General features: G+C 46.2%; 1 protein-coding gene across 1 annotated transcript in view; it reads right to left on the bottom strand.

Moving 5' to 3' along the window:
* Positions 1 to 4,502: 4,502 nt before the first annotated feature.
* The window catches only part of TRIM71 (tripartite motif containing 71, E3 ubiquitin protein ligase), a 73,874-nt gene continuing 50,852 nt past the window's right edge, over positions 4,503 to 27,524 (bottom strand). The window contains exons 2-4 of the mRNA XM_011961545.1: positions 23,209 to 23,376; positions 11,809 to 11,943; positions 4,503 to 6,408 (exon numbers count right to left, since the gene is read on the bottom strand). Coding sequence (XP_011816935.1) covers positions 4,957 to 6,408; positions 11,809 to 11,943; positions 23,209 to 23,322 — 1,701 coding nt within the window. The 5' untranslated portion in view covers positions 23,323 to 23,376 and the 3' untranslated portion in view covers positions 4,503 to 4,956. The remainder of the gene's footprint in view (positions 6,409 to 11,808; positions 11,944 to 23,208; positions 23,377 to 27,524) is intronic.

Below are 27,524 nucleotides of genomic sequence, written 5' to 3'. Positions count from 1 at the left end.
AATCATTAAAAGGAGGTCTACGACCATGTGGATACACAAAACTTTTAGAACCATTATTGGTTAAATGATGATGGAAAACATCCCACCAGGCTGGCTTGTTAACCCGTAAGATCAGTTTTAAAAATAGACATCATTGAGGTATTTCTTCACCATGACATTTATAAGCCCCTCATGATAATGACAGTGGTCTTAGGACCCTCCTCTCTTCCAACCAACCAAAAATTAGGGCAGAAGAGAGGTGGGAAGGTCAATACAGTATATCCTGGTAATGTGCTTCTCAACTTTATCAAGTATTTAATAAACAAGGAAAAAAAAAACCCGTCAACATGTTACCTTTGGTAGAAAAAAATCAAAACACAAAACAAAAGAGCAATACACACTTCAACAGTCACTGCTCAGTCAAAACAGTGATTGCTGCAACATCATGGTGATGAACGTCCTGCTGGGTCCAGAGAGCTACAAATACAATCATGAAGTCAAGAGGATTCTCATTCCCTTCAAATATTTGATGTTTCCAAGAACTAGACCTTTAGAATTGCTCCTAAAGGGTATTATTTGCAGACATTTGAAATACAGATAAAATATTTTTCTCTTGAAGAGAAAGAGACCTAAAGGTCTTTATTTGTAGTTAAGTCCTCCAATAGGCCAGATTAACCAGTAGTTTCATAATACTGAACAATAGTAACGGTATGCATAATTCTTTTGGAGGGGGAAAAGCCAGATTGCGAAGAACTACTTGGATTTATGACTACATTTGCCTGACATTTCTCTTTCAAGGTAAATAAAACACTTCTCCTGGGAGAAATCAGTTGTAGATTTATGGTAACATTTCTTTTAGAGGTAGCTTCCCACTCCCACCCACTCCCCACTGGATTAATACTATTCTTTTTGAGACCTGTCAGATGCTAACATGAGGTAGATGACTTGCCACAAGTGAGGTAGAAACTCAACAAAAGCAGTCAGTGTGGTCTGGAATGCTGTGTCCTATGCCCTTGGCCCTACAGAAAGCCAGAGAAAGCTGTAGAGCTCTGGAGGCCTGGCCCTGTGACACCATCACCTGCAAGTACAAGAGTGTGACTTTTATACAGCCCCAGACTGTTGGAAACTCATTCAGAGTGATGTTTTAAATATACCTTAAATATACCCTAAATACTTTTTGGCACCACTGGATTAAAAAATAAAATAAAATCAGAAAAACAAGCCTAAAACTTTGGCATATCTTTCACCACCTACCAGAACAGAGTAATCTTAGAATCTTCCAATGAGGAAGGCAACATATATATAAACAGTATTTTGCTGCTTCAAGCCTAAGAGACTTTCCTCCTCAAATAATTAAGCTTTGGCTTAACTAGAATAAATCCGACTGAGCCGATCTCAAGCTATTCTCTTGCAACTCCATCACAAAGTGCCTCAATTCTGGCAACATTTTTGGCCCAACATGTAATGTGGATTCGGTTTATGGTACCCTTTGTTACGTGTTTTCCCAAGTAAGTTAGACTTAAAAGGGTATTGAGGAGTTAGTGCACTTGGGGCACAGCCCAGGTCACTGTGCTCTAGTCAACTTGAGTGCCACTTGCAGCCACAACAGGGCACCCGTTCTGAGACAGCATTAGATCTCGGGACCAAAAATAGCACTTTTGAAATGTTAAGTGTCAGGCAAAAGTAGTTTTTACCTATGGGTTAGATTTCTTTTAAACACCTCAATACCCAAACCTATATATCCAAACCCAATGGGCATCTCCAAACAGAAACTGAGCTTACCTCATACCCCATCCAACCCTTGCCACCTGACCAGATCAGACCTCCATGGGGACTACTGTCTAATTGTCACATTTACTCCCCAGAAACCTTTTTATTCTCCTACCTCCTAACACCCAGGACCTTATTTTTTCCATCAGGCTGAAGACTCCCTTCTTTGACCCAACTCCTGGCTACCCTGGCATTACCTCATCACGGGCAGGAGATTAAGTATTTAAACACAGGTACTTTTCACAGTTTCACACTAGGGACTGCCAAATGTTGGCTTCATCACCTTCCTTTGATTTGGAACACTTCACACCACACAACGAATGCTCCAAGGTGCTTCGCACCCACTCCCTAAGGGTCAGGACTCAATCGTGGGCAGCCAAAAACGGCCCATGTTTTAAAAACAAAAGCTTTCCAAGTGTGACCATGTTTCTCAAATACCAGTCATGCACCATTCTGGATACAGAAAGGCAAGGAGATATACCACCACTGAGGACAAAGGTAGTAGTATCTCTGACCTACACACATATTTCAGGGGATAGTTTCTAGTTGCTCTAAGCCTGCAAATTTTTAAGTCTGTAAACTAAGACCTGATCATTTCAGCCATGGAGCGAAAATCTTGGCTTTTGAATCACATTCATAGCAAAATGTCAAATAAGGAGCTCTAGTTACTGTTACGCACCAAGAACGTTTCTCATTCAGGTCCCAAAATTTTCCCACATCTGGGGAAATTAGAAAGAAAAGAGCGGAATGAAAATGACTATGAAAGGATTTTAATCAAGATCCATCTCCTCAATAAAATTTTTTTTCAAGCATTTAAAACCAGTTGTCTTTGGTATTTAAAGGGTGGTTTGTTGGGCGGCTGCGGAGAGGGAAGATCAGCACCAAGTTACTCCAAAATAGAAAACAGCAAAAATGTTTAATTATATTAACTCTTTACCAAAGAACCTAGAGCTTCATGGCCAAAAGGCAACTGAATAGGCAACGGGGAAGGATTTGCTATTAAATTCTACAGTAAAAGGAGCTTCTAACAAACAAGATTTCTTAACACCTTCCCACCCTGTAACAGCAGCTGGGAGCCAGCAGCAGTTTGAAGTTACTTTCTAACTTTTGAATCTTTTATTGCATGCAGTTCTCCTCTGTGAAATGAGGTTTTTTTTTTCCCCTTCCCATTTTGGTCACTCAGAAACCCTAGAATTAAAGCAATGGGAAGAGACAGCGTAGCTTGTAGTAGTAGTAAATTAAATGTCCAAAAGAGGTATACGGGAAAAGCAACTTGATTGACTTGTCACATTGTCCCCATTATCTCCTTTTCTATTGGGATAACAGAAACAAATTGCTCCATTTGTTAATCTGTTTTGTTCATTCAAAACTATACCCATTTTGCAATAGAAATTTCTCTTAAATAGAGAACAGAAGTTGATCCCTAAGTATTTTTAAACAAGAGGTCTCCCTTGTAAGTCACTGACGTTTGTTTACGAGTCCCTCTTTTCCCTGAGGAGGGCTCCTCCAGAATTTGGTTCTTATTTCAGTATTTGGGGCAATGCAGGAACCCACTGGATTCTGACAAGCAGGGCTATCGGCTACATCTGCTCTGCGCTTGCGAGACAGACAATGCCCAGAAGCACCAGTTTTGAACCCAAGTCCAGCTTACAACCAACCAGTCCCGTAAAGTGACACAGATTCTACCCCACAGTTCTGCAGTGGGAGGCGTAAATTTTCATTCTTTGGTACCGAGTTACAGGTTTAAGAAAAGACATTACATCCTACATTGCAGGTTTGGACAATTTGGTTTCTAGATCCTTTATATTCAAAGGCCTTGAGGGGAGGGGGGCGGGGGGACTCATGTTAACCACGAGGTCCTAAAGCATGGCCTGGGTGCAAACAATCCTATAAAAAGTGACCCAAGCAGAGGGTGCGGGACTGGGCTGTTGGTATTATTTTGACTTTCAAACATTCTATTTCCCTGAACTTTCAAAGCAGGAAAAAAATTGTGCTTGTAAAATGAAAGTTCTTTCCTTTGCCTACTCTTCTTAGGAAAAGAAGCTCCAAGGACTACAGAACAACAGGCGCTCTCAGGTCAGGACGCACCCTGCCCTTTCTGTGGAGTTCCTATAGTTTGGGGGTGCCTTGTTCTTTAATGTGCTCCCTGACTGGCTCAGCACACACATGTCCACCCACATTCATGTCCACATCAGCCCATGCCTGAAAACCCTCTCTCTGAGAATGAGGTTAATTTCCTTCTTTCTTCCATTTAACCCTTTATAACCTAACAGCAAAATAAGAAAGCTTAACTTTTGAGAATACGTTTCATCAAAAATCCTGAGCTACCATCTATATATTTTTTTAAGAAACCAAAGTGTGAAAAGGAGAGGTTCTTTGGGAGGCAGTGTGCCATTTTCAGCTCCTTGGGTGCAAGATGGCTTTGAAACAAACACACACACACCCTCCCTTAAAAGAAACAAAGACCATATACCCTAAAACATGAAGGGTCTGCTTTTCTTGGCTAGCAAGCCACAGCCACAACGTCTAAGATTAAGAAAAGATGCAGAAGAGGATGTTAAACACACTGAGATATGAACGGAGAACAGAGGAAATTTCTCTGTTGCAGCATTTAAAAAAAGAGAAGATTTTCCAAAAAGATCAAAACGACACAACATAATCTAACCTCATATAAACACAGTATTCTCAAGAACACAGAAACTCTATAATTATGCATTTCAAATCCTATTTTTTCCATGTTTTATAGTTTTTTGTTTTTTTACTTAGTAGTTTTTTTTTGTGTTTCCTTGGCTCAATCTACAGAATACACCCCACCACACACATCCAGTGCCCTCCCAGCCATACAGATGCCAGGCTTGTGCATATCATGCCCCACGCAGGGGAAGAGGGAAATGCAAACTCCACTGAGGAGGGGAAGAGGGCCTGTTGCAGAAGGAAATGTAAAGATTTATGAGGTAGATAGAAATTATCACTTCACAGGCTCAATCCCTGCAGAAAAGATAAGTACATTCATCTGTAAAAAAATAAAGATGAGGTAGGACTTAAGCAATGTTGTACTTTTCTTGTTCTCTTTTAAAAAAAAAAGAAAAAAGAAATTTCCCTGAGACTGTTTCTTCTTTGAAATTCAAAAAGAGAGAGAGAGAGAAAGAGAGAGAGAGAGAGATGAGACGCACACACACCCCAAACACAGAAACCTAGGAAATGCAATTAGAAGACTAGGATTCGATTGTTGCCAAAGTCCACCACCACGATCATTCCGTCGGGGGTGATGGCGATGCCAGAAGGGCGGTCCATCTGCCCAAAGCCGCTGCCTTGAGCGCCAAACTTGCACAGGAAGCTGCCGTTGGATTCAAACATCTGCACCCGATGGTTCCTGGAATCTGCCACAATGATGCGCCCTTCCTGGTCCACTGCTACGCCTTGTGGGCGCAAGAACTGCCCATTGCCCGTGCCCTCCGAGCCCAGAAAGCGTGCCGACTGGCAGTCAGGGTGAATAACCAGGAGCCGGTGGTTGTTGAAGTCGGTGACCACCAAGTGGCCCTCATGGTTGAAGGCCACACCCCGCGGGGAGTCAAAGTGCTTCCAGAGAGCCCCCTCGAAGCCATACTTATTTAGGAAGACACCATCAGGCCCAAACAGCTGGATCCGGTGGTTCCTCGTGTCTGAGACCAGGATCTTGCCCTCAGAATTCACCGCCACATCCCAAGGGTAGTTGAACTGCCCATTCTTGGTTCCTTTCTCACCAAACTTGAGGAGGAACTGGCCCTCGAAGGTGAAGATCTGGATGCGATGATTGTCCTTGTCAGCCACCACGATCCTGCGTGAGGCGTCACAGGCCACCCCGGCTGGTCGGTCGAACTGCCCAGGCCGGGAGCCCAGGGTGCCGAATTTGTGATGGAAGGCGCCACAGGGCTTGAATACCTGGATGCGGTTGTTGCTGCGGTCGGCCACGATGATGTAGCCCTCCTTGTCTACACTCACGCCCCAAGGGCGGCAGAGCTTGCCATCGCTGTCACCCTCACTGCCGAAGCTCAGGCCCGGGAGCCCAATGCCCACGTAGCTGCGGCCTGACTTGACCACCACCTTGAAAGGGCTGTTCTCAATGTGCTGGTTGCACAGTGTCACAGATACCAGATGCTCACCCTCCAGCTGGGGCCGGTAACTCACCACGTATGTCCCATTCTGCTGATCGCTCACCTCTGCACCAAACAGGTTGCCATCAGGGCCCAGGACCACAGCTGACATCAGGTCACCTCCTGAGAGACGGGGCTCACCATCGTGGTCATAACCAATGACTGTGAAGGACGCCACCTTACCCTGGAGGGCGCGCTTGAGGCCGTCGCCCGTGGCCTTGGTGAGTGGTGCAAAGGCCCCGCTGCTAACAAAGCCAAAAGACTTGATGGCAAGGTACAGTGCCTGATCAGGGGGTGTGAACATGACTCGGTCATCTTCCTGGGGCTGCAGGAGGCTCCGCACGGTCTTCAGCTCCTGCACCTGGGCCAGCATCCGGTCTCGGGCCAGCAGGATGTCTAGTGCTCGACCCTCCTCCAGGACCTGCTGCACGGCACTGATGGTGCTCTCAAGCTTGTTGAGGTTTTGCCGCAGCTTCTCCACCTGCAGGTACAGAGACTTGGCTTTCACCTGGCGGATCTTTTCTACCTGGAGGGAAAAGCAAGAGTGGAGAAAGACACAGAGGCTTAGAGCCAAGCACAGAAAATACGACATAAGCCACAACTAATCACTAATCACAAGGAAGCATCAGACAAACACATATTGGGGGATGGTCTACAGAAGACACCGGGCTTTCTTCAAAGGCAGCAAAAGCAAAATGGACCAAAAGAAACCCTGAACTGTTCTGGGTTACAGAAGATAATTACTAGAAACAGGACAACTATGCAAACAGTGGCCCTAGACTAGCGGGTACGGCTGGGGCTGGGGGGAATAGAGCGCTGTTGGGACAATTGTGGAACCTTGATTATGGACTGAAGAATAGATGCTAGTACTGTATCAAAATCAAATTTCCTGATTTCTATAATTGCAATGTGATTAGGGGTAAAAGCGCTATGTGAAATTTCAATATGCCAACTCACTCTCAGATCACAAACATATATACATATACATACAGACACACACACAAGACGCACATGCACACACACACCTCATGCCTGTAATCCCAGCACTTTGGGAGGACCAAGCAGGCAGGTCATCTGAGGTCAGGAGTTCGAGACCAGCCTGGCCAACATGGCAAAACCCTGTCTCTACTAAAAATAACAAAAGTTAGCTAATTGTGGTGACGGGCACCTGTAATCCCAGCTACTTGGGAGGCTGATGTGGGGAGAATCCCTTGAACCTGGGAGGCGGAAGTTGCAGTGAGCAGAGATCACGCCATTGCACTCCAACCTGGGCAACAGGGCGAGACTCCATCTCAAAAAACAGTAATAATAATAATTGGAACAAAACATACATAATCAGTAAATCTGGATAAGGAATATATGGAGTTACTATAATACTGCAACTTTTCTGTAAGCTAGAAATTAAAGAAAAATAAAAGTTAAAAACAGCCATCTACAGCTGGGCACAGTGGCGGGCACCTGTAGTCCCAGCTACTTGGGAAGCTGAGGTGGAAGAATCACTTGAACCTAGGAGGCTGAGTCTGTAGTGTGCCATGACTGTACTTGTAAATAACCACTGCACTCCAGCCTGGGCAATACAGCAAGATCCCACCACCAAAACCAAAAACAGCCATCTGACAAAGGAGTTTACTGAGCACCTACACTTTGCTAGGCATTGGAGGTACTGCCGTAATCCACAGAAAACATAAAATATGGTCCTTGCTTGCACAGAGTTGTAGTTTAGAAAAGGAGTATTTGAAAGCAAACAAAGATATATGGATCACGTCTGATAGTGATAGCTGTTAAAAAGTAGAAAAGGGGGCCGGGCGCGGTGGCTCACGTCTGTAATCCCAGCACTTTGGGAGGCCGAGGCGGGCGGATCATGAGGTCAGGAGTTCGAGATCATCCTGGCTAACATGGTGAAATCCCGTCTCTACTAAAAATACAAAAAATTAGCCGGGTGTGGCGGCGTGCGCCTGTACTCCCAGGTACTTGGGAGGCTGAGGCAGGAGAATGGCGGGAACCCGGGAGGCGGAGCTTGCAGTGTCACTGCACTCCAGCCGGGGAGACAGAGCTGGACTCTGTCTCAAAAAAAAAAAAAAAAAAAGTAGAAAAAGGATGTGGAAGACAGTGTCTAGGGGCCCTGATACCGACAGAGTGCTGAGGGACAGTGCCTTTCACAAGTTCACACCTAAAGGCTGAGACAGACAAAAGGCCAAAGGGAGAGCGATCTCAGCAAAGGAAACAGCCAGCACAAAGGTCCTGCTGTGGGCACAGGCTCAGCATTTCAAAACCACAGCTTTCAGTAAGGGAATGACACGACAGATTCATATTCTTTTTTTTTTTTTTGAGACGGAGTCTCACTCTGTCGCCCAGGCTGGAGTGCAGTGGCCAGACCTCAGCTCACTGCAAGCTCCGCCTCCCAGGTTCACGCCATTCTCCTGCCTCAGCCTCCCGAGTAGCTGGGACTACAGGCGCCCGCCACCTCGCCCGGCTAGTTTTTTGTATTTTTTAGTAGAGACGGGGTTTCACTGTGTTAGCCAGGATGGTCTCGATCTCCTGACCTCGTGATCCACCCGTCTCGGCCTCCCAAAGTGCTGGGATTACAGGCTTGAGCTACCACGCCCGGCCAGACAGATTCATATTCTTAAAGAATTAGTTTGGGGCTGGGCACCGTGGCTCATGCTTGTAATCCCAGCACTTTGGGAGGCCAAGGTGGGTGGATCACCTGAGGTCAGGAGTTCAAAACCAGCCTGGCCAACATCGTGAGACCTTGTCTCCACTAAAAATACAAAATAAGCCGGGCGTGGTGGTGCCTGTAATCCCAGCTACTTGAGAGGCTGAGGCAGGAGAATCGCTTGAACCCAGGAGACGAAGGTTGCAGTGAGCTGAGTTCATGCCATTATACTCCAGCCTGGGCAACAGGAGAGAAATTCCGTCTCAAAACAACAACAACAACAACAAAAAACCACAAAAGGATTAGTTTGGGAAATGTTTATTAAAGGGGAACAAATGAGGGAACAGAGACCAGAGATCACCCAGCTATGGGTTGGTGGTGGTTTAGCCAACAGAAGTAGCTGTGAAAGTGGAGAGAGTGACAGAGAGGCTACCAGAGGCAAAACCAGGCAGGACTTCACGGCTAGTCTTACCCCGCAAGAAGCCTGAAACCTCTTACAGAACACACACACACAGAAGCCTGAAACCTCTTACAGAACACACACACAGAGAAGCCTGAAACCTCTTAAAGAACACACACACACATAGCGTGTGGGTGCGGTGGCTCATGCCTGTAATCCCAGCACTTTGAGAGGCCGAGGCAGGCGGATCACTTGAAGTCAGGAGACTGAGACCATCCTGGCCAACATGCTGAAACCCCGTCTCCACCAAAAATACGAAAATTAGCCAGGCTTAACCTGCCGAAATAATTCCTGCTTGAGGTTCTCAAACCATGCTATTTAGAAATATGGGATTTTGTTTTGCCAGTGAAACATTTGTTTCTCTCTTCTTTAAAAGTTCTCTAATTCTAAGCAATTTTCCCCTGTGAAGGGAATGAACTTATCCAAACAGTTTTCACAGAGGATCATGACTTGAGTTGTTCTACAGATCTGAAAGCCATAGAAGGCTATTTCAGAATAAGCGTCCACTGTTGAAAGAGCTGGATTTCAACCTGACCTTCCCTTTAGAGTGGGAGGGGTGATTATATGATTTCGACTCATTCCTGCTTTTTCATGTGTTCAGTGAACCAGGATACACGTGTACGGAGAGGCCCACGTGGGGACAGATTAAAGAAGCTTTGCCCATTGAGCCAAACCTCCACCTTTGGGTCTTACCCATGAACTATATATGCAGCTAACCCCATGAGGTAGCCAAGTCCACTGGAAATACATAAGGCCAAAGAACGAAGAGAGGCATCTGGATATTTACAACAGGGTTGTCTTAATCCTTGCACTTATGTATCTTAAAGTGAAGTAACCAGAGACGCAGGGAAACAAAACTTGTAACAAAGAGATGCCCAGACACAGACAGGCAAGGCAATCAGTAATTAGTCAGAGAGGGACCCCCACAGGATTCGCAGCAAGGTTCTATAGCGAAAGTGTCCAAACTAAGGAAGCTTCTTTTGGAATGCTCTGAGGATGAATTCTTGGGCACGCACTAACTGCTTACTACAATGAAGAAGGGACTGACTCTTCTTTCAACAGGCTTCTCCCAAGAGTAAAAACTTGCTACTTCTTCTGAAACAGAACTGCCTTTAGAGAGGACAGTGGGTCAGCCTCACAGGAGGGAGGGTAACTAAGGTGAAAGCTGCAGAAACCCCCACACACAAAGGCCTTTTTCATCAGGAAATCCAGAAGAGCGAGTTTGTGGCAGAGTTCACTACAAAGCTCTCAGGTTGCAAGAAGCGGGCCCCTCCGTTATAATTAACATTCGTGGGTGGCATAACACTGGCAGACCCACGGGGACATCTGAGTGTCTGAAAACGATGTCATGCCCACAAAGGTGCTCAAAAAATGTGCTGAATTAAAAAACACCTTGGACTAACACCTCCAAAGTCTCTTCTTGTCAGAAAGCAATTGAGCCATATTCCTTAAGAGGTCAGAAGATGCAGAAAGCATCCAGTTGTGAAGTTAACTAAATGGAAGATGCAATGCAAAATCCAGGGATGCCTTGCAGAACAGTGTAGGGCACAGTAGTTAGCAAAGGTCACTTGCAGAAACTGAGGCCCATCCCCACCATCATCGTATTGTTTGGAGATGGAAACAGGCACGCTCCACAAGGATACCCTTATAAGTCAGCTCTAGTCTTTTTCATGTGTTCGGAGGACGTAATTACAGTTGAAGAACTGGCATGGAGTACCGGTCCTTTCACAGACATAACTCTCCTCCTTTCTGAGTGGGGACATAAAATCAGAAAAGGAACAGTTGGAATGCTGGCCTGGGTGGGGCGAGTAGTCCTTCCAGCTGATTTTTATCTAAACGGCACACTAGTGTGCTCGGCACTCCTTCCTGCTCCAACAGGAAGAAAGGAGACACATTCACTGCCTCCGAAGAGGAAAACTGGTTCTCCACAAGAGGTCAGGAAGTGCAACCAGCCAGGTCACCGAAAATCCGAAAATAGGGATGTTTCCTACCAGCCTGCCTTTCTTTTTTTTTGAGACGGAGTCTCGCTGTGTCGCCCAGGCTGGAGTGCAGTGGCCCGATCTCAGCTCACTGCAAGCTCCGTCTCCCGGGTTTACGCCATTCTCCTGCCTCAGCCTCCCGAGTAGCTGGGACTACAGGCGCCCGCCACCTTGCCCGGCTAGTATATATATATATGTATTTTTTTTTTTTTTTTTTTTTTTTGAGACGGAGTCTCGCTGTGTCGCCCAGGCTGGAGTGCAGTGGCCAGATCTCAGCTCACTGCAAGCTCCGTCTCCCGGGTTTACGCCATTCTCCTGCCTCAGCCTCCCGAGTAGCTGGGACTACAGGCGCCCGCCACCTTGCCCGGCTAGTTTTTGTATTTTTTTTTTAGTAGAGACGGGGTTTCACCGTGTTCATCAGGATGGTCTCGATCTCCTGACCTCGTGATCCGCCTCGGCCTCCCAAAGTGCTGGGATTACAGGCTTGAGCCACCGCACCCAGCCTGCCTGCCTTTCTTAACAACAGTTTTGACTACGCTCCCTTCTTTAGCCTCCCTTTGAGTGAATGCAATATAAAACTGGAGACCGCTTCACCGCTTCCCGTCTTGGTTACTCACATACTTCTGAAAAGCCTTCTTGTTGTTTTACCGCAAACGGCACCCACAATGTTCCAGGGACCCCCTGCATCTTTCTGCCAACAGACTTTCTGGAAAATTATCAAATGTTTTACACTTAAGAGCTTGGCTCCTGGATCCGAAGAGTCCTGTAGAGCGCTGCTGGGGTTCAGGGAAGCCGAGTGGGCACAGCGTGGGTGGGGGAGTGCTCCGTTACCTTCCACAGCAGCTCGCACTCGCGCTCCTCCAGGGCTTTCTTATGCCTCGCAGTCACCGCTTTGACCTCCGACTGCACAACCTTCGCCTTCATCTCCACCTGTTCCGCCACCGTCTGGGCCTGCTCGATGCTTAGCTGCAAAACCAAAAAGAAAAAACAACTTCAAGGCATTAGAAGGACTGTCATTCCTTATACAAAACATTTGAATCTGCTCTGTCAGACTTGAAAAGCTGACACCCTGGGTTCCCAGACCACTTGATTCACTCCCTTGGAAGGAAAACAGGCACTTAGGGAGAGACTGGCATCTCTTTGACGTGTAACTAAAGTAGTTGCTGGCAAGAGCTGGATTTCTTTGCATGAGAAATGGCACCTACACAGTGAATGTCAGAACTATTAAGAGATACTCTAACACAGTGAAACCAGTGTAGCTGGGTGACAGCCGCAAACGGGGAATGAGGATCAGATGTAAAATGTGCAACTCCAGCCACATAAGTGGCTTCCCCAGACTTCCCTGCCTCACTTTCTGCCTGGGCAAAACCCCATAGGCCAGGCCCATCCCTCACGTGAGGGTGTGCGATGGGCTAGTGACTAATCCATCCTGTTTTTGACAAGGGACTGGCAACACAGCTCATCCCAGCCAGAACGAACACCAAGTGCACACTGGGAATATCCCCCGATCTACCTAAGAAGCTGTGCCCCATGGTCAGAGACCATCTACACGTCACCACACACGTCACCCTGTACCAGTCCTAGTAAATCAGCCAGTTTAATCAGACGTATTATTGTTCATAAAAAATTAATCCAGACAGAAGGCATGGTGTTTTCATTAATATTACATGCTGTGTCTTGAAAAGCCACAAGGATTTCTTTGAGATCCGGAGGTATTAAATCAGGGATTCCAAAGTGATTGCTCTTGGTGCAACAGGTTTCAGGGCAGGTGATCCAATCAGGAGGGTGTCAGGAAGCACAAAGGGTTTGGAGCCTGGTATGGGCTTAGGAATCAGAGTGATCAATCACCCAGTTTGCTCTGGACTGAGGGAGTTCTAGGATGTGGAACTTTCAGTGCTAAAACTGGGACAGTCCTGGGCAAACCAGGCTAGTCAGTCATCCCTGGAGTCAGGGAACCCAGGTTCCCATCCTGGGTTAGTTTAGGGCCTCCTACTAGTTGCAAGGCCTCGGACAAGCTCCTGGTCCTCTGCAACCTTGGTAAAGGGTAGATGTGAGGGAAATGCAGAGCAATGCATGGCGTGAGCTGAGCTCAGCACCTGGCACAGAGTAAAACACTGTTATTAGTTCTCATCTGATAAACACCTGGGACAGGTGTTCAGCCATTGTGTCTCGTCAGGCCACTTAGCTCCTATCATAAGATTTACCATTAGTCACATTTAGTATGTGCAGTGTTGTGTAATCATCACCACTACCTAGCTTCAGAACATTTTCATCACCCAAAAAGCAAAGGCCATAACCATTAAGGAGTCACTTCCACTTTCCTCCTTCTCCCCCATGGCGATCACTAATCTGTGTCTCTACATATCTGTCTGTTCTGGGCATTTCTCCCTCCCTCCCCCCGCCCCTTCCTTCCTTTCTTTTTTAATAGAGATGGGGGAATCTTGTCATGTTACCTAGGCTGGTCTCGAACTCGTGGGCTCAAGTGATCTGCCCACCTAGGCCTCCCAATGTGCTGGCATTACAGGCACGAGCCACTGTGCCTGGCCTGTTCTGGGTATTTCATATAGATGGCATCATCATACAATACACAATCTACCTTATTTTTATAAGTATTCTTCCTGCCCAACAGTTTGACTCAGTCTGGATGAGAGCTGACACATTCATGGCATACAAGACACGCTCAAAGGTGCAGCCCCAAAAACACCCATGATGGCTGGGCACAGTGGCTGACGCCTGTAATCCCAGCACTTTGGGAGGCCGAGGCAGGCGAATCACTTGAGCTCAGGAGTTTGAGACCAGCCTGGCCAACATGGTGAAACCTGGTCTCTATTTAAAACAAAACAAAACAAAACAAAACAAAACAAAACAAAAAAGTATACCACCCATGACTCCAGTGGTTAGTAGCCACACTGCATTCCCTGCCTAAGAGGATCCTGTGTCTCCTAAGGATCCACTGAACTGATTCACAGGGGAACTAGGTAGATCCAGCGGGCTCACAGGCTGTCCACAGCCTGGAATGCTTCGCCCTAAATTTCCAAACCCAGTTCTGATGCCACTTCCCTTCTGAAGCTGGAAGGGAACAGCATATTTCTATAACCTTTCTGCTCCACCTTTACAATCCTGTCTCAAGTACCATTACATATCAATCAGAGGAGGAGCTAAGTACAAAGCCCATGATACTTAAGGCACCTGGGATTTAGCAGAACAATTAGCAGAACGATCTATAAATTTTATATTTGCACATCTCTAGCCATAATCATGTTTACCAAAGCACTAGGTAGCTGCGTCGGGTTAAATATTGTCCCTCCAAATTTTGGGCTCAACTAAATGGGGGCCAGGATGTGACCTTGTGTGGAAATAGGGTCTTTGTAGATATAATTAGCTAAGATGAGGTTATAGTAGATTAAGTTGAATCTTAAATCCCAAAACTGATGTCCAGAGAGGGTCATGTGCAGACACAGATACACAGAGAACAAAGCCATGTGAAGACCAAAGCAGAAATGGAAACTGATGCAGGTACAAGCCAAGGATGCTGGCAACTGCCAAAAGCCCAGATGAGGAAAGCAATGAGTCTTCCTGAGGGCCTTCAGAGGGAGCATGGTCCTGACACCTTGATCTTGGACTTCCGGCCTGCTGTTTTTAAGTAATCCAGTTTATGGTAAATTGTTACAACAGACCTGATAAACTAACACAGAAGCCAATAAAGTGAAGCAGACAGATACTACATCCACATTACCTAGAAGTTAAAAAATTAGAATGGCCAATCAAATGAGCATGCACATAAGCAGGTATCATAACAGCACTGATACATTTGTAGTATCTCAGGCTGTCAGGATTCATCCAGGGAAAAAGAGAGAAAGCGAGAGACAGCAAGAGAGCTCCCTAGACATTTAAACAGAATTTAGCGTAGCGAAATGGTTAAACAGGTATGGGAGAATTGCTGGGGCAAAGAGTACATGGAGGCAGACAGTACCTGCAGAAGCAGCATCTTTTGCTTTGTCTGAGAGAACAAAGGAAAGAAAACTGTGGTTACAAGAACACAGAATAAGGTGGCAAGGTTACGTCCAGCTAATTCTGGTAGTGGCAAGATCTGAAATTGAAACCAACTTCTGCTGTCGGAGTGAAAAAGAAGTGCTATTAAGAATTGGGGCCGGGTACAGTGGCTCACACCTGTAATCCCAGCACTTTGGGAGGCAGAGGCAGGAGGATAGCTTAAGCCCAGGAGTTTGAGATCAGCCTGAGCGGCAGTGGGGGGCCAGGGGCCCCGACCCCTGCTCTGCTACGCGGGGTTTTTTTTTTTCTTCCATTAGTCTCTACAAAAAAATAAATAAATAAATCAGCCAGGCATGGTGGTGCTTGTCTATAGTCCCATCTACTTGGGAGGCTGAGCTGGAAGGACTGCTTGAGTCCTGGGAGATCGAGGCTGCAGCAAGCTGTGACTGTACCACTGCACCCCAGTCTGGGTGACAGAGCAAGACTCTGTCCCAAAACAAATACATAATATGATAATAATATAATTAATATGAATTGGAAGAAAAAGGGAAGAAGTCCTTTTCCCATACATGTAGTTTAAAGAGTCACAGCCCCTGTATCACATGGCAAAAGTGTGACAGGGTTAAAGCCTGAAGAGTAGAACTTAGTAACTGGCACCCTCTATATTTTTAGATGCGTTGGTTATTAATTAGCACAACTGGTGTCCAAGGTAGTATTTGACCAAGGCAACCAAACCTATGTCTGTAACATTTCTTAATCATTCCTCAAGAGAAAGCAGAGGTGGCAAACTGCTCTCTATCAATATTAATGTCATACTACTTGCCAAACTGATTTTTTTTTTTTACATCTACCTTCTATCAGATGTAAAAAAAAAAAAAAAAGGCCCAGCCTGGGCAACAAGAATAAAACTCTGTCTCACAAAACAAAAACAAAACCAAACAAACAAAAAACCACTCCCTTTGCACAGGAATGGGTGTACTACCCTACTCACCTCTTCCTCTAGTCTCCTAGCCAGGCTTATCCCTCATGTTTGGAACTCACATTTTATGATAAAAACTGTTCCTTCCATTTTTCAAACAGGTTCAGGGGATTCAAAGTTTTTGTTGCAATTTTAATAATCAGCAAGCATGCAAAGATACTCCTTGGGCTGAGAGTCACAAAAGCCCTACCCAAGGCATAGTAGAAAAAGAGGTTTCCCTTCCAAACTATGCAGTACCCAGCCAAGCACCACATTCCAAGATGTGCAGACCCGGACTTAACTGAAATACTTCCCAACCTCTAACAGCAGGGCATTTGAAGGATACATAAGGCAGATGTGTTGGGGGAAATGACAATGTAGAAAGGCTGGGTAAACTTCCAAAACAGATAAATACACTTCACACTAAGGAAAGAGAAATCACCCAACAAGCATGGTGCTTGAGAGAAAATTTAACCGTCTTTGAGATGTTAACAGATCGAATCAAACATTTCAAAGTTGAGGGTCTCCATTTGGACTGGCGCATCAGTGCACTTTCCAGTGCACTTCCTCACTCAGTATGGAGGAGACTCGAGCCAAATCTGGCTTTGAAGAGAAAGAATACAGATATCGATCAGTGATGCCAACTGTGGAGAACAGTGGTGGCATAATGACCGGTATTTAAAGAAACCAATGGTCAGAAGGTAAGAGAATGCAAACATCACCCATACACTTGCAGGCGACCATACCAGGTATGGGGAGCTACTGTGGTCCACTCTAAAATGTAATTCTTGGCCAGGCGCCGCGGCTCACATCTGTAATCCCAACACTTTGGGAGGCTGAGGCAGGTGGACTGCCTGAACTTAGGAGTTCAAGACTAGCCTGGCCAACACGGGGAAACCCCATCTCTACTAAAAACACAAAAATTAGCCAGATGTGGTGGTACATGCCTGTAATCCCAGCTCCTCGCCTGAACCTGGGAGGCAGAGGTTGCAGTGAGCCAAGATCTGTCACTGCGTTCCAGCCTGGGCAACACAGCGAGACTGTCTCAAAAAATATAATAATAAAAAATACAATCACAAACTATAGCCATACCTCATTTTATTGCACTTCATAGATAAAAAAGAAAAGAAAAACCCACATTTTCTTTTTTGAGACAGTCTCGCTGTGTTGCCCAGTCTCGCTGTGTTCTTTTTTGGGCTCTGTCACCCAGGCTGGAGTGCAGTGGTGCCATCTTGGCTCACTGCAACCTCAACCTCCAGGCCTCAACCAATCCTCCCAAGTAGCTGGGACTACAGATGCTCAACACCAGGCCCGGCTAACCTTCTTAATTGATTGTAGAGACAAGGTCTCACTATGTTGCCCAGGCTGGACTAGAATTCCTGAGCTCAAGTGATCCTCCTGCCTCAGCTTCCCAAAGTGCTGATGTTACAGTTGTGAGCTACAGTACCCAGCCAGTGATTTTTTTTTTTTAATTGAAGATTTGTGGCAATACTGCATCAACCAAATCTATTGGTGTCATTTTCCCAAAAGCCCGTACTGTCTGTGTCACACTTTGATAATTTTTGTAGTATTTCAAGTTTTTCATTATTACTTTATCTGGTGTGCTGATCTGTGATAAGTGATCTTTGGCGTTTATCAGGCCACTTAGTAACCCCACAATGGCCTCTAAGTATTCAAGTGAAAGAAAAGGTCCCACAATTCTAAAATGATTAAGCTTAGTAAAGAAAGTAAGTAGAAAGCTACAGGCAGGCTGAAAGCTAGGCCTCTCACACCAAACGGTTAAAGCTGTGATTGCAAAAGAAAGTTCTTGAAAGAAATTAGAAGTTCACTCCAGTGAACACTCAAACAGTAATAAGGCAAAACAGCCTTATTGCTGATATGAAGAAAGTTTAATGATCTGGAGAAAAGATCAAACCAGCCATAACACCTCCTTAAGCCAAAGTCTAATCCTTCCTGAGCAGGGCCCTAACTCTTCAATGCTATGAAGGGTGAGAGATGAGGAAGCTGCAGAAGTTTGAAGCTAACAGAGGCTGGCTGATATGGTTTAAGAAAACAAGCTATCTCCAAAACACGTATGTGTAAGGTGACACACAGCAAGTGCTGATACAGAAGTTGCAGCAAGTTACCCAGAAGAACAAGCTAAGGTGATGAAGACAGCTAAACAACAGACTTAAGACATTTTTTTTGGAAGGAGACTTTTATTGGAAGGACACAGCCTGATATTGGAAAGAGACAGTCTTATATTGGAAGAAGATGCCATCTAGGACTTTCATAGCTTCAGAAGTCAAAGCCTGGTTTCAAAGCTTCAATGCATGGGCTGACTCTCCTGGTAGGGACTAATGTAGCAGGTGACTAAGGTGAAGCCAACAGTCATTGTCCATCCTGACAATCCTAGGCCCCCTAAGCATTATGCTAAATCTACTGTGCCTGCGCTCTACAAATGGAACAACAAAGCCTAGATGACAGCATGACTGTCTGTCTGCAGCATGGTTTATGGGATTTTTAAAATTTTTATGTATTTGTTTATTTTTTTGAGACGGGGTTTCACTCTTGTTGCCCAGGCTGGAGTGCAATGGCGCAAACTTGGCTCACTGCAACCTCTGCCTCCCGGGTTCAAGCAATTCTCCTACTTCAGCCTCCCAAGTAGCTGGGATTACAGGCATGGGCCACCATGCCCGGCTAATTTTTTGTATTTAGCAGAGAAGGGATTTCTCTATGTTAGTCAGGCTGGTCTCGAACTCCTGACCACAGGTGATCCACGCGCCTCAGGCTCCCAAAGTGCTGGGTTTACAGGCTTGTGCCACCGTGCCTGGCTGGTTTGTGGAATATTTTAAACCCACTGTTCAGACCTACCACTGAGAAAAAAAGATTCCTTTCAAAATATTACTACTGACTGACAATGCGCCTGGTCACCCAGAAGACTCTGCTAGAAATGCACAAGGACATGAAAGTTTTCTTTTCTTTTTTTCTTTCTTTTTTTTTTTTTTGAGACGGAGTCTCGCTCTGTCGCCCAGGCTGGAGTGCAGTGGCCGGATCTCAGCTCACTGCAAGCTCCGCCTCCCGGGTTTACGCCATTCTCTTGCCTCAGCCTCCGGAGTAGCTGGGACTACAGGCGCCCGCCACCTCGCCCGGCTAGTTTTTTGTATTTTTTAGTAGAGACGGGGTTTCACCATGTTAGCCAGGATGGTCTGGATCTCCTGACCTCGTGATCCGCCCGTCTCGGCCTCCCAAAGTGCTGGAATTACAGGCTTGAGCCACCGCGCCCGGCCTGAAAGTTGTTTTCATGTCTGCTAACACAACATCCATTCTACAGCCCATGGATCAAGAAGTAGTTTCAACTTTCAAGTCTTATTATTTAACAAATAAACTTTGTAAGGCTATAGCTACTACAGATAGTGATTCCTCTGATGGGTCTGGACAAACTCATTTGTAATCCTTCTGCAAAGAATTTACCATTCCAGGTGCCATTAAAAGAACATGTGCTCACTTTGGCAGCAAACAGACTAAAACTGGATATACTATAAAAGAGCATTCGTGATTCATGGGTAGAGGTCAAAATATCAACATTAATAGAATGTTTGAAGAAGCTGCTCCCAACCCTAATGGATGACCTTGAGTCTTGAACTCAAGGTCATCCATTAGGGTTGGGATCAACTTCTTGTAGCAGAAAGAAGTAGTGGAGGAAGTCACTGCAAATGCGGTGAAAATACAAAGAGAACTAGAATTAGAAGTGGAGTTTGAAGATGTGACTGAATTGTCGCAATCTCATGAGAAAAATGAAGGGATGAAGACCTGTGTTACATTTTAAGAAATTGTCAGGCTGGGGCAAGGTAGCTGAGGCCTTTAATCTCAGCGCCTTGGGAGGCCAAAGTGAAAGATCGCTTGAAGCCAGGAGTTTGAGATCAGCCTAGACAACAAAGCGAGCCCCATCTCCACAAAAAATACAAAAATTAGCTGGGCATGGTGGAGCGTACCTGTAGTCCTAGCTATGTGGGAGGCCAAAGAGAGGATCGATCGCCTAAAAGCCCAGGAGTTTGAGGCTGCAGTGAGCTATGATGGCACCACTGCACTCTAGCTGAGTGACAGAGAGAGATCTTGTCTCTTAAATAATAATAAAAATAATAATAATAATAATGGCCAGGCATGGTGGTTCACACCTGATATCCCAACACTTTGGGAGGCCGAGGCAGGTGGATCACCTGAGGTCAGGAGTTCAAGACCAGCCCGGCCAACAACATGGTAAAACTCCGTCTCTTACTAAAAATACAACAATTAGCCGGGAGTGGTGGCAGGTGAATCACCTGAAACTGGGAGGCGGAGGTTGCAGTGAGCTGAGATTGCACCATTGTACTCCAACCTGGGTGACAGAACAAGACTTAAGGATGCTAAACACACACAAGTTATGGTTAAACAAAAACCTTCTAGGAAATCACAATCTATGTAGTGTACCTGGCTGTGGCCTTATAAATTAACAGATCTAAAATGCCTCTACCCAAAATCCCCATGATCTAGAATTCAGATTAATGTTGGGCACATACTTTCAACTAACATGTAAATCATACCTCTAGGATTTATGCCTAGGTTCTCACCACTTATACAGCTGATTCTATTTATTTTCTCCACACTCTTTTCTCTCCACAGAAAGTCTGAATTTCCATTTCTGAGATTTCACCATGTTAACCACTCATGATTTGCTGGGTGCTCTCCTTAAGTCTCCAGCAAATTGTTACAAGTCATTTTTCTCCCCCACAGTGGCTTTTCCCACTAAGCACAGAGAGTACCAGCATTCTCTCAATAATTCTCCAAGTGTTTTCGATCTCCTAAAACAGTAAGAGCATAATAAAATCATAACACAATCTAGGAGTTCAGACCTAGACATCAGTGGCTCTTTTTGTTTGCTGTTTGTTTTTTTTGAGATGGAGTCTCATTCAGTCACCCAGGCTGGAGTGCAGTTGCACGATCTTGGCTCACTGCAACCTCTGCCTCCTGCGTTCAAGCAATTCTCCTCCCTCAGCCTCCTGAGTAGATGGCACTACAGGCGCCCACCACCAGGCCTGGCTAATTTGTGTATTTTTAGTACAGACAGGGTTTCACCATGTTGGCCAGGTTGGTCTCAAACTCCTTGACCTCAGATGATCCACTCACCTCGGCTTCCCAAAGTGCTGGGATTATAGGTATGAGCCACAGTGAAGGCTGGGCACCGGTGCTGAGGAGACACCAGCAGGGTAAGGCATTTGTTTGTCAAGGTCCTAACTGCCGTGGCATAAAATGAAAGACACAAACCACCTCATCCGCAGGGACAGATGCACTGATCCACAACAGAATGACGCACAGGTGAAGACACTGACGAAGGAGAAGAGCAACACAGAGACACTCAAGGCATTTTAAAGACGAACAATACTGGTGTAACAATGACAGGATGAGTCATTCCAGAAAGTCTCTCAAACTTCCAGTTTTATAATCTGAACATCATAAAATCTGACTCATCAGAAAAGACTGTTTCAGTATCATGCATGGGAATGTGATAGCGGCTGAGAAACTTATTAAATCAAATCCTCCCTAAATCAAATCCTCCCTCTTCTGTAAGACACATGATCTCAATTCTTCAGCACTTTCAAAACAGGGGTTTTTTCTTTTCTTTTTCAAGACAGGCTCTTAACTGTTGCCCAGGCTGGAGTGCACTGGCATAATCTTGGCTCACTGCAACCTCCACCTTTGGGGCTCAAGCGACCCTTCCACCTCAGTCCCACAAGCAGCTGGGATTACAGGCGAGTGTCACACCATGCCCGGCTAATTTTTGTACTTTTTGTAGGGTTTCCCCATGTTGCCCAGGCTGGTCTCGAACTCTTGAGCTCAAGTGACCCACCCACTTCGGCCTCCCAAAGTGCTAGGATTATAGGCGTGAGCCACTGCACCTGGCCAGAATCTTACTTTTAAAGCAATTCACTTATATAAATATTCTAAAATGGTTCCTATATTATTTCTCCTAGAGGGTGAACAACTTTTCTTGACTTTCAAAGTATCCTACACAACACAGGGAAAACGTCACAATTTTCTGATTTCCTAAAACCTTGTCACCTGAATCAGACAAGATTTAACAGCAATTCAGGCACTATCACCTAACTATGTAAGAGAACCCTGCCAATTCTCAGTTACACATGCCCCTCCCTAGCTGTTGAAAGGAATTCAACAGAAACAACAGTTTCAATTACGGGGGATTTACCATCCAGGAAAGGACCGTAGACACTGAACCTCACACAACATTCTCCTGCTCACTAATTTCTCACATACAGGTAAGTAAATCTGTATCATAAAGGTCTCTGTCTAAAAAGCATTAGGCCGGGCATGGTGGCTCACGTCTGTAATCCCAGCACTTTGGGAGGCCAAGGAGGGTGGATCACCTGAGGTCAGGACGAGTTCAAGACCAGCCTGGCCCGCATGGTGGAACCCCGACTCTACTAAAAATAGAAAAATTAACGGGAGTGGCAGCGGGCACCTGTAATCCCAGCTACCTGGGAGGCTGAGGCGGCAGAATCACTTGAACCTGAGAAGCAGAGGTTGCAGTGAGCTGATATCCCGCCACTACACTCCAGCCTGGGTGACAGAGTGAGACTCTGTTCCAAAAACAAAAATAAATAAAAGGCATTGGCTGGGCTCAGTAGCTCTCAGTACTTTGGAGGCCGAGGCAGGTGGATCACCTGAGGTCAGGAGTTCAAGACCAGCCTGGTCACTGTGGTGAAACCCAATTTCTACTAAAAATACAAAAATTAGCCAGATACAGTGGTACATGCCTGTAATCCCAGCTACCCGAGAGGCTGAGGCAGGAGAATCACTTGAATCCGGGAGGTGGAGGTTGTGGTAAGCCGAGATTGTACAACTACACTCCAGCCTGGGTGACAGAGCAAGACTCCATCTCAAAAAATATAACAATAATAATAATAATAAGCATTAAGCACCCAGCCTTTCCATGGTCCTGGCTGGGAGTGCCAATGTCCGCTCTGATTTCGGGAGGCAGCTGGGTGGCACACGTGCAGGTGGTATGCTAGGACCCAGGCTAGGTGCTTAGAAATCTGACCAGTAACGTTGGACATGTCCTTGACATCTTCACAAGACTGCCAGAACCCCTAAAGGGATCGCTGCTGCAGGGATGTCACCTGAGCTCATCTGGGTCACTATTCTACCCCCCATACTGGAATCTACCCCAAATGTCTGTCCATGCCACCTGACAGAAAGGGGGACCCGATTCACACGGGAACTGCGGAAGGGTAGGGAAGGCTCACCTGGATTGCCTGTCGTCCCTGCTGGGCATCTGCCAGCAGCTGGATGGTGAGTGCCCGTGAGTCCTGCAGCGCCTCCTGGAGGTAGATGAAGCTGTGGCCCCCGTGCCGGCCCATTGTGCACTCACGACAGATGGGCACAGAGCAAGTGTCACAGTACAGGTGCAGCACCTGGTGACCAGAGAGAGGACAGGCATAAATAGAGATACAGGACGCGAGGAGGTGGGAAGACAGCAATTGGAGGGCCCTGGATCCCACAACCAAACCAGCAGCTTCCAAATGAGCAAGCACACCCCATAGGGAGGGACAGCAGCGGAGTAACTGCAAACATAACTAAAACTATCTGCTTCCCTTTTTCTCCCACTCTCTCTGCCCCAAATCAAGGGGGAATGGAGGGGGGAACACAACTGAATGCCACATCCCACTCTAGTCTCACTCAGAACTGTAACAGAGACACTTCAAAGGCAGAAACCAAACCAAACAAAAACCTCCCGGCACGAGAGTTTCCCCTGAATCTTAGCTTCATTATCCAGAAAAGTTGTTAAGTTGTGTTGGTGGCCTGGATGCAAGAATATACCAGAAGAGTTTCCTTTGCTGCTCTAGCCTGGATATGTAAAGCAAGGTTAAGAGCCAGTAACAACCATCCTCACACCACAGCTTGTAATGCAAAGTGCAAAGTGCAAAGCATGGTTCTCCTAGGCACTCAAGCAAGCTGACAGGCTTAAGTTTCTGGAACGAAGGCAAAAAGCTAGTGGTAAGGTCAGCCAGCTCCTTGCCTTTCTTCTTCATGCCAAGTTATTCCAAGGAGTTGAACCTGGGAGGCAGCCAGTGCTGACAGAACTGCTTTATGTGATGTTCTAGACTTCCCCGGGGCCCAGCACGCTGGGAGGGAGTGAGGGAGTGAGAGAGTGAGAGAGAGAGAGAGAGAGAGAGAGAGAGAGAGAGAGAGAGAGAGAGAAAGGGTTGGCACAACCTTTACCTGCTAATAAACAAGGAGCTCTCAAGAGAGAAAACTCCTTGGCACAGAAACTGGGCCAGTCTCATTACTGTGTATCTCTCCACAGAGCAGGGCACTTAGCACCACTCTGTAAATGTTTGCTGGATTGCTTTCAAGAGCAGAGTTTAAATCTGCCTCTGGTACACCTGGGCATGAGGGGAAGCCAGCTAACATGCAACAGGCAGGGAAGCAGTATGCAAGGGGAATTCTTCCACAAATACACCACCACACTTCATCTCCAGGGGAAGACAGGAGTTGCGGGGGGGCTCAAGGCCACAGTGTTAGCAAAGACACAGCAGGGAAGCCAACATGAGCCTGTGGCAAAGCTGGGTCCAACACAGGTGACACCGGCTCTCTCATCCCGAGCACAAAGCACCTTGCTAGGTATGGTGGAGATCCAGGATGCCAGATTCCAGGCGATTCCGCGCAGACTGAATAGAAGCTCGTTCTGGCGAGAGGCAGGGCAGAAGTGTTGTGGGAGACACAGGTGGGGAGAAGGCTTGGAAGCAGCCCAGAAAGTCTTCTTAGGTGGAGAGCTCCAAACAGAGAGGGCTGGGGGCAAACAGAGGGAGACTGCTGCTTCTTTCCTTCTCCAAGATGCTTATTAATAACCAAAGTCTTTGCATAAAATGTGTCCACTACAAAAATGCTCCCCCTAACTGGTTCAGTCAAGCACACAGAGTTACTCCACTCAGGGCTGAGTTAATAGGGAAGTGTGTAATTTAGCATGGGTTAAACTGGTTCTCCAGAAACTTTACAATTCAGAAACAGGAAAAAGGAAAGATTTAGGATATTGTGTTTTTACTTTTGTAAAGAAACAGTTCTGCTATAATCATCAGGTTTTATGGATCCTATTTTATTTGTTTGTTTGTTTTGAGATGGAGTCTCACTCTGTTCCCCAGGCTGGAGTGCAGTGGCATGATCTCCGCTCACTGCAAGCTCCGCCTCCCGGGTTCACGCCATTCTCTTACCTCAGCCTCTCAAGTAGCTGGGACTACAGGCACCCGCCACCAGGCCCGGCTAATTTTTTTGTATTTTCAGTAGAGACGGGGTTTCACTGTGTTAGCCAGGATGGTCTCCATCTCCTGACCTCGTGATCCACCCACCTCGGCTTCCCAAAGTGCTGGGATTACAGGCGTGAGCCACCACACCTGGCCCAGATCCTACTTTATACAAGGGAAATGTGGTAAGGTTTGCAACTTTCCTGCCAGTTTTGATCACTGCAGTGCTTTGCCAGCAATAGTGGCAGACTGAAACCAAGCAACAGCAACTTGCCTCCTTTAAGCCAGTTGCTTTTTAAGCTGATCCATCCTTTAGAGATTATCTAATCCTAATAATCTTTTAAATCTAAAATTCTCAAGTATAAATACTAACCAAAAGATGCTGAGCTGGATAAATTCAGGAAAAATCCTGGCCGATCCCTTTTTACGACATGGTGCTAAAGCAATTCTACCAGCTTGAACTACATTCCTTTCCTTTGCTCTCTCCATTTGTCAAGGGAATGAAGGGATCACTCCTATGCTGATGTGAAGTGTGAAAACCCTTGCATCAGAAAAGTCTCTTTTACATGTGAATAAAACATGCCACTAAACCTTCGGGTGGCCTCCCTGCTTCTAACTGCTAAGCAACCTTGAGAACACATCCCTTGTCTTTCCCTCAAGACAGCTGTGTGGACTGAATGGCACTCTCCTGCTTCTTTCGGATAAGAGGCTCTTGCAAATTATAACTACCTACACATTGCTCTCATCTCCATGGCTAGTGAGTAGAAAAGAACCTCAGGCTGTAAACTTGAGCCTGGCACAACCTGGCTATGGAACCCTCTGTCCAGTCATTTCTCTTGACCTGTCTGGGCTTCAGTCTCATCTGTGAAACAAAAGAGTCCCGACTAGGTATCTCCGGAGACCCCTTCCACCCCAGAAAGCCTATCTATAGAGGCTTGACAACAGAAACTAAAGAGCTTCAAAATTAAGTTCTAGTAGCTGGACATGGCAGCTCATGCCTGTAGTCCAAGCTCCTCGAGAAGCCGAGGCTAGAGGAGCACTTGGCCCAAACTACAAAAATTAGCTGGGCGTGGTGGCTCATTCCTGTTCTCGGGAGGCTGAGGTGGGAGGATCCCTTGAGCCCAAGAAGTCGAGGCTGCAGTGAGCCGTGACCATGGCAATGAACTTAGCCTAGGCAACACGGGCTAAGAGTACAAACAAACAGCAACAACAAAACAAAACAAGTTCTGAGCTGAGCCAGGGTGGCCACTCCAGACTCCAACTGTGCAACTATAAAGAATTAAGATGATTTTTCTTAGGTTTGGATCAACCTTAAAACACAGAACTTGGATGATGCTGAACATTTGCAATGCCCCCATAAATGGTAGGTTTTAAAAGATTCTGCAGATGCAGTGTCCAGGAAAAAAAATCCTGGTCAGAACACGTAGTGGGCGGTGATGGCAGCAAAAGGCAGGGTGCCCTTAGCTGACACCAGAGCCCTCCCATGACCAGCCTTGAGAGCCCAGATATACAAATGAAAGGGGTCTCTGAATGCAATCCCTGCCTGGTATCATTTTATACAGGATCGATGCAGTTCTAAGTACCCAGAACACACTGTGCTTTCAGAAGAGCCAGTGCTTTCACAGCTCCAGGCTGCCTGCAACAGAGATGGGGGCGGGGAGCACCCAAACGGTTGATAATAAAAAGCTACCAGTGAGTAAAAGAATGGCCTCAATGTGCTTGTAATTAGTAAACAATGAATTTTTAAAAGAATGCATTGTCCAAAAACTATAAAATGAAATCCACTTTTATAAACCTTCCAGCTAAAAGTTGGAGCAAAACTTTGGTAAGATTTCATGCTTCATTTAGAAGCTCCACGTTTCATCTAACCACAATTTCTGATTGAAAAACCACAATTTTAGAGCTGTTAAAACAATCGATAGGTAAGGATGTGCATGGGTGCAACTATCTCTGAAACAGGTGTAAAATTATTTTTAAGGGAATAAACTGGAACTGTGTGGAGGGTCCTATAGCCAGAAATGTGGGAGTAGCCATGAACAGTGGCTCCTGGGAAAGGGGGGAAGGGACTGGGAAGAACAGGTCGTCTAGCAGCAGGAATTCCAGGGCCTGTTTGGGGCTTCCCGGGCAGATGCACAGACACGCCCCCTCGGGCCTGGCGACAATCCGGCTGCCCCAGCTAAATGCAGGAGGCTTGACCTCTGACCCTGCAAGTGACCACCCTCTTCCCTGCCCCCAGCTTCCAGAACGTCCCACCCATTGCCTTCCTCTCCCAAAATTTCTAAAATACCAGGCAGAGACAAAGACCTAGGAATGTGAGCCCA

The sequence above is a fragment of the Colobus angolensis genome, unplaced genomic scaffold (assembly GCF_000951035.1).
Source record: "Colobus angolensis palliatus isolate OR3802 unplaced genomic scaffold, Cang.pa_1.0 Scaffold56, whole genome shotgun sequence".
Taxonomy (NCBI): Eukaryota; Metazoa; Chordata; class Mammalia; order Primates; family Cercopithecidae; genus Colobus; species Colobus angolensis.
The sequence above is the reverse complement of the archived record's forward strand: the minus strand, read 5'-3'. Positions and strand labels throughout refer to the sequence as shown.